The sequence below is a fragment of the Octodon degus genome, unplaced genomic scaffold, assembly GCF_000260255.1.
Source record: "Octodon degus isolate 3935 unplaced genomic scaffold, OctDeg1.0 scaffold00003, whole genome shotgun sequence".
NCBI lineage: Eukaryota > Metazoa > Chordata > Mammalia > Rodentia > Octodontidae > Octodon > Octodon degus.
The window spans coordinates 35,102,161-35,106,927 of NW_004524579.1; the positions used below are offsets into that span (position 1 = coordinate 35,102,161).

The 4,767-nt window shown below is 36.1% G+C and overlaps 1 protein-coding gene across 3 annotated transcripts in view; it reads left to right on the forward strand.

Moving 5' to 3' along the window:
* Positions 1-4,767, forward strand: part of Wdr7 (WD repeat domain 7) — a 438,292-nt gene that overhangs the window by 100,134 nt on the left and 333,391 nt on the right. For all 3 annotated transcript variants that reach the window (XM_004623683.2, XM_004623684.2, XM_023715190.1), the window contains one exon: positions 1,384-1,598. In XM_004623683.2, coding sequence (XP_004623740.1) covers positions 1,384-1,598 — 215 coding nt within the window. The remainder of the gene's footprint in view (positions 1-1,383; positions 1,599-4,767) is intronic.

Here is a 4,767-nt window from a genome sequence, read left to right on the forward strand (position 1 = left end):
AAAAAAAAAAAAAAAAAAAAGAAAAAATGAAAATTTGCTGAGTGAATAGAGAAGTTACATTTTCCTGTTTTGTGGTTTCCTGGATAAGAAGAAGCTTTAAGAATTATCCAGGCAGAAATATTTTGGCTCTAGCCTTTCAAGGTCATGAGGACTCAGGACATAGGAGAACCTGTACTGTAACATCCTGTAACTCAATGGTGTCCCAGATTTTCTGATCAAGGAAGTTATGGGGCCACAGAGGAAAGTGATCGATGATGTAGAGTGTGCCTAACGAGAGTCACATGGAGAGAAAACATTCTTTCAGGCTTTCACAGAGAGCAAATTGGTCAAGCAATGGCCGTGACTCATCCTCGTGGCTGACACAAAAGATCTACAAACTGTGATACAGGACTTGAGGGTAAATTCTGAGGGGATTTGACTGACCTTGGCAGATACAAAAGTTACATTTCTTGTTACATAGGTCTTGCTTTATGTTGGTCCTAACCATCCAGCAGAAAAGTATGAAAATGAGGTATAAAAAGTAAAACAAAATTAACATTCTGAGCTATAAAAGGCTCAAGTCAGTAACTTCTGACATTGCCAGTCCTACACATAACTCATTACTGTTATGAATTACTGGACTATATTGGATTATTTTGCTGAATTCACACACCTATAATATTTAAATGGCAATGGAATACCCATCTCTGACAAAACTAAACAAAAAAAGGGGATACAATTGAAGGACCATTTTGTATCTGTATATACAGAATAGTTAGGATAGATATACAGCTACTTTCTCTTAATTCAATGAGAGAGAATAAAGGTCTGTACTAATAGTGTTTGGACAGGGTATCGTGTCTGCATCTTGTACTATGAATAACCACTAAGACAACAATATGCAATGTATTATTGAAACTGCCCTGCAAATCTGTTTTGAAACTGTCTCATTGCTATTTTTTTCTCAATAAAATTAATAAAAGAAAAAGAATTATTCAGGGAGAAAAGCGAGGATATTTCATCAAGACTTTTTTGTTTAATATTGACACATTGCTTTGATGACAAGCAGGTCATCAAATTTGATGTTTGCAATAGTGTAATGGTGTGGGAGCAGTCAAGGAAGCCCCCCTGGGAAATACGGAGAGAGAGGAACAGCCTGAAGGAAGTTGTTGAAATCTTAGCTTTGCACTTGACTTTATTGAGAATTTTTATTAGGGGTCTTGAGGGAGAGTAATGATTGAAGTAATCTACATGGAAGATTATTAGAGAAAGGACATACTGTACAAGAAGGTGTTTTGGGGAGGCACTGATAAAACATAAAAAAATCTTACGCTGTTTTACTTACAAAAAGACGTTAAAATTTTATAGCACCGTATAATATCTTTGAATGTGTTTGCCTGCCAGGTGCGCTGGATCGCTGTGTGATGGGGATAACAGCAGTGGAGATACTGAGTGCTTGTGACGAAGCGGCTCCTGCTGCAGTTGATTCACTGAGTCACCCTGCAGTCAACCTCAAACAAGCCATGACAAGACGTAGTCTTGCTGCCCTTAAAAATATGGCACATCATAAGCTGCAAACCCTTGCAACTAACCTCTTGGCTTCTGAGGCATCCGACAAGGCAAGTTTTGTATGGAGGTTCATGAAGTATTGTAGGCCCCACATACCCTCATTTGGTAACATAACGTTGGTATATCTTAGAGAAAAAAGTTTTGGAGTTGACAGCAATGACAAATAAATGATTTTTTAAATTTAGATTTATCCAGCCTATGTTTTTTAGACTTTATGTATTTGGTACAGGGTGTCACTATGCAGCTTGGATTCATAGTGATCCTCTTATTTCAGTCTCGGTGGCTGGCTCACCTGCACCTGGGGCAGGGCCAGCAAGGCATATGGTAATGGGGATTGAACCTAGGTCCTTGTGCTTGCCTAAGTGGGCACTTAGACTACTGAGCTATCTCTGCACCCCTATCCAGCCTATTTTTTTTTTTTTTTTTTTGGTTCCTCGAATGCCTTCAGGGCACTTTTGGCCAGTAGGAGAGGTGTGAGGTTCGAACTCCAGCAACCTGAGGCTGACAGCTTTGTGGAAGCAGCCACTTAAAGGCCTGAGCTAGGGCCGGGCCCCCAGTCCAACCTATTTTTGCAGTGTCTTAAGTATTTGGTATTTTGAAAAAGTAAATTATTTTTATCACTCAAATATTTTAAAATTATTTGTACTGAATTAAGTGGCTTCTGTTTTGAAAATTAGAGCAAATATTTATATTCTTTGTTTTACTTTTGTTGAAAGATTGAATGCTAGTTAGTGTCCATGTTAGGGAACAAAAAAGGTCACAATGAAGGAATCTATAATCATGATATATCATTTGTTTTAAAATAAAATTTTGATTTTAGTGAGGCGAGGCATTTGAAGGATTTAAGAAAATATTTGAGAATAAGTATGTAGAAGTGCTAGAATCTTTTATGCATATGTGAGCTCAATTGACCTCAGCTCAATTATAGTTTGCCATAATGAAGGCATAAGTTCCTTGTTCAGTTAGCAGAAGATTTTCCTATGGAAGAAAGTCTGTTCACTGGTTGGTACTTATCTCTACTTTTGTAGCAGCTAGTCACTATTTGGTCTATGCTATTTGTGTTCACTGGTCTTGTTAGACCTAGTTTGTTTCTGGTGATAATGAAAGCTAGAGACAGTCCTAATATATATCATTTGAGTCATCATTTAAAATTCTAATTCCATCTATATATTCATTAGAGTTACTTATGGATAGTACAAATACATTTATTTTAATTTTCTCAATTTTTGATTATTTATGGTTAAGTATGTGATTACAAATGATAAAGGATTTGAAAAGCTCATCCTCGGACTTGATAATTAGCATGAATTGGTACTGATGACTTATGAGATGGTAACATTATAGACTGTTCCACTGTCCCACATCTTCCAGTATTGGCAGTAATATTCTTTGATTTTATTTTTTTTTAAAACCCCCCAATATAAAATGTTTTGTTGGTTCTGTTGTATATTTTATGAATTGGAATTGTTAAATACTGGTGTTTTTCCTCCATATTTTCAATCCTGTGTTCTAAAGTTGAAGGAAAAAAAAAATCAGTTTAAGCGTATTTGCCATGCTTATGGTTTCTTTCAAGGAACCGCATAGCTGTCTCTAGGAATTCACTGTTCATGACATATTGTCTAATGTGCTATAAGATTTTAATTTTGAGCAAAACAGTGTATGCAAGAGCATGCATGTTATATGTAACATATTCCCAAGTATTTTGTCTTAATGGTAACCTCTAGAAATACAGAGCTAGCAAAAAGAAAACTAAGAAGTACAGTAACATTTATGAATGGGTTTTGTAAGTGGTCATGGTCCATTATGTGATTTTTACAGTCTTGTTTGTCCCTGTTTTAATAGCACATTTTATAGTGCAATTAGTGATAAAAGCACCAGATATCAGAGACACTACATTTATGTATTGTAAAATATATTGCTCATGAACCTCTTCAGTCTTGTAGCAGTGGTAATTGTTGCCTGGCCTACAAGGAAAACAATTATAGAAAGGGAGGAAGGGCTTAGGAAGCTGAGGCTGCAGGAGGATAATCACTTTATGAAAAATGTATGTTGGCTGGACCATTAGGGATTTCTCTAACTATTTTTTCATGTTGAGTTTGAGGCTCCCTCTGAAGGGAATATTTAAAGAGCTATCCTCTGGATGGCTTTCTAACCTCAGGAGAAATAAATTCTCCCAAAGTGAAAAACAAAACAAAACAACAATCATCACTAAGCCCTTCTAGTAGCATAGGACTTACTATTCAGAACTTCAGTATTATTTTATATGTGTCTTTTAGTGAAACTATAGTCTCAGGATACCTCACCCAAAGCGTCCTGTTTTTGCCATATTTTAAGGCCCATTCAAAGTAGCAAGTATTTTGTTTTCTTGATTATATTAATTAGAGCAAATATACAAAACTTTGCAACTAAAGATGGAGAATTTGCTAAATTTTTTCTCTCTTATTTAGAAGAATGAGCAGTTATTAAGATGCGAAACCATTCTTTAAGCTGGCATGGCATTTTTGCAAAGTTATGTTTGAACCTTTCTCTTATTATCTCTGATATTACAACATATTTTTATCTAGTTCTTCTGACTGAAATCCTGTCTTGTGGACAGCAAGGATTGTAACTCATTTATCTCTGTGGTTCCCACATGATCTCCAGTAGCAGCTGTGCAGTAAATACTTGTTGGATTGGAAGAAGTATAACAAAATGCTGGAAGTTTTTCCTTCAGCTTCTTGCCCAGGTCTCTTTTCGCTCATTATTAATGGTCTGAGAGACCTGCTTCCCAGTTTCTTTCCCTGTTCATAAACCTTTATGTATTATTTTTTTCGGTTCATAAACATTTAGATGGAGAACATTCATTAATAACCTCTGCCCTATGTTCAGTTTTGCATTCTCCCTTTTGGTTTTGGTGAGCAATTTTGTCTGCACATAACTCATTCTCTTTCCTTGCCATTTCTGTGTTGTCAGTATTCAAAGACCTTCTGTAGTTATTTTAGCTTTATCCGCTCCTTTACTCTAGTTCCTTTACTCCAGTTCCTTTTGGCTTCAGACCATGGTAGCTTAATTGTATCATGACTGACATTTTGGAATGCATACTTTTTAAAAACTATTCTGTTTTTTTTTTTTTTTCCTCTTTAGCGTTCTTCTCTTTATTATCAAACTTCAACCTCCCAGGGATGAGGATAAAGTTCAGTGGCACACTGCCTGCCTGGTGAGGGCCTGAGTTCAATTCCA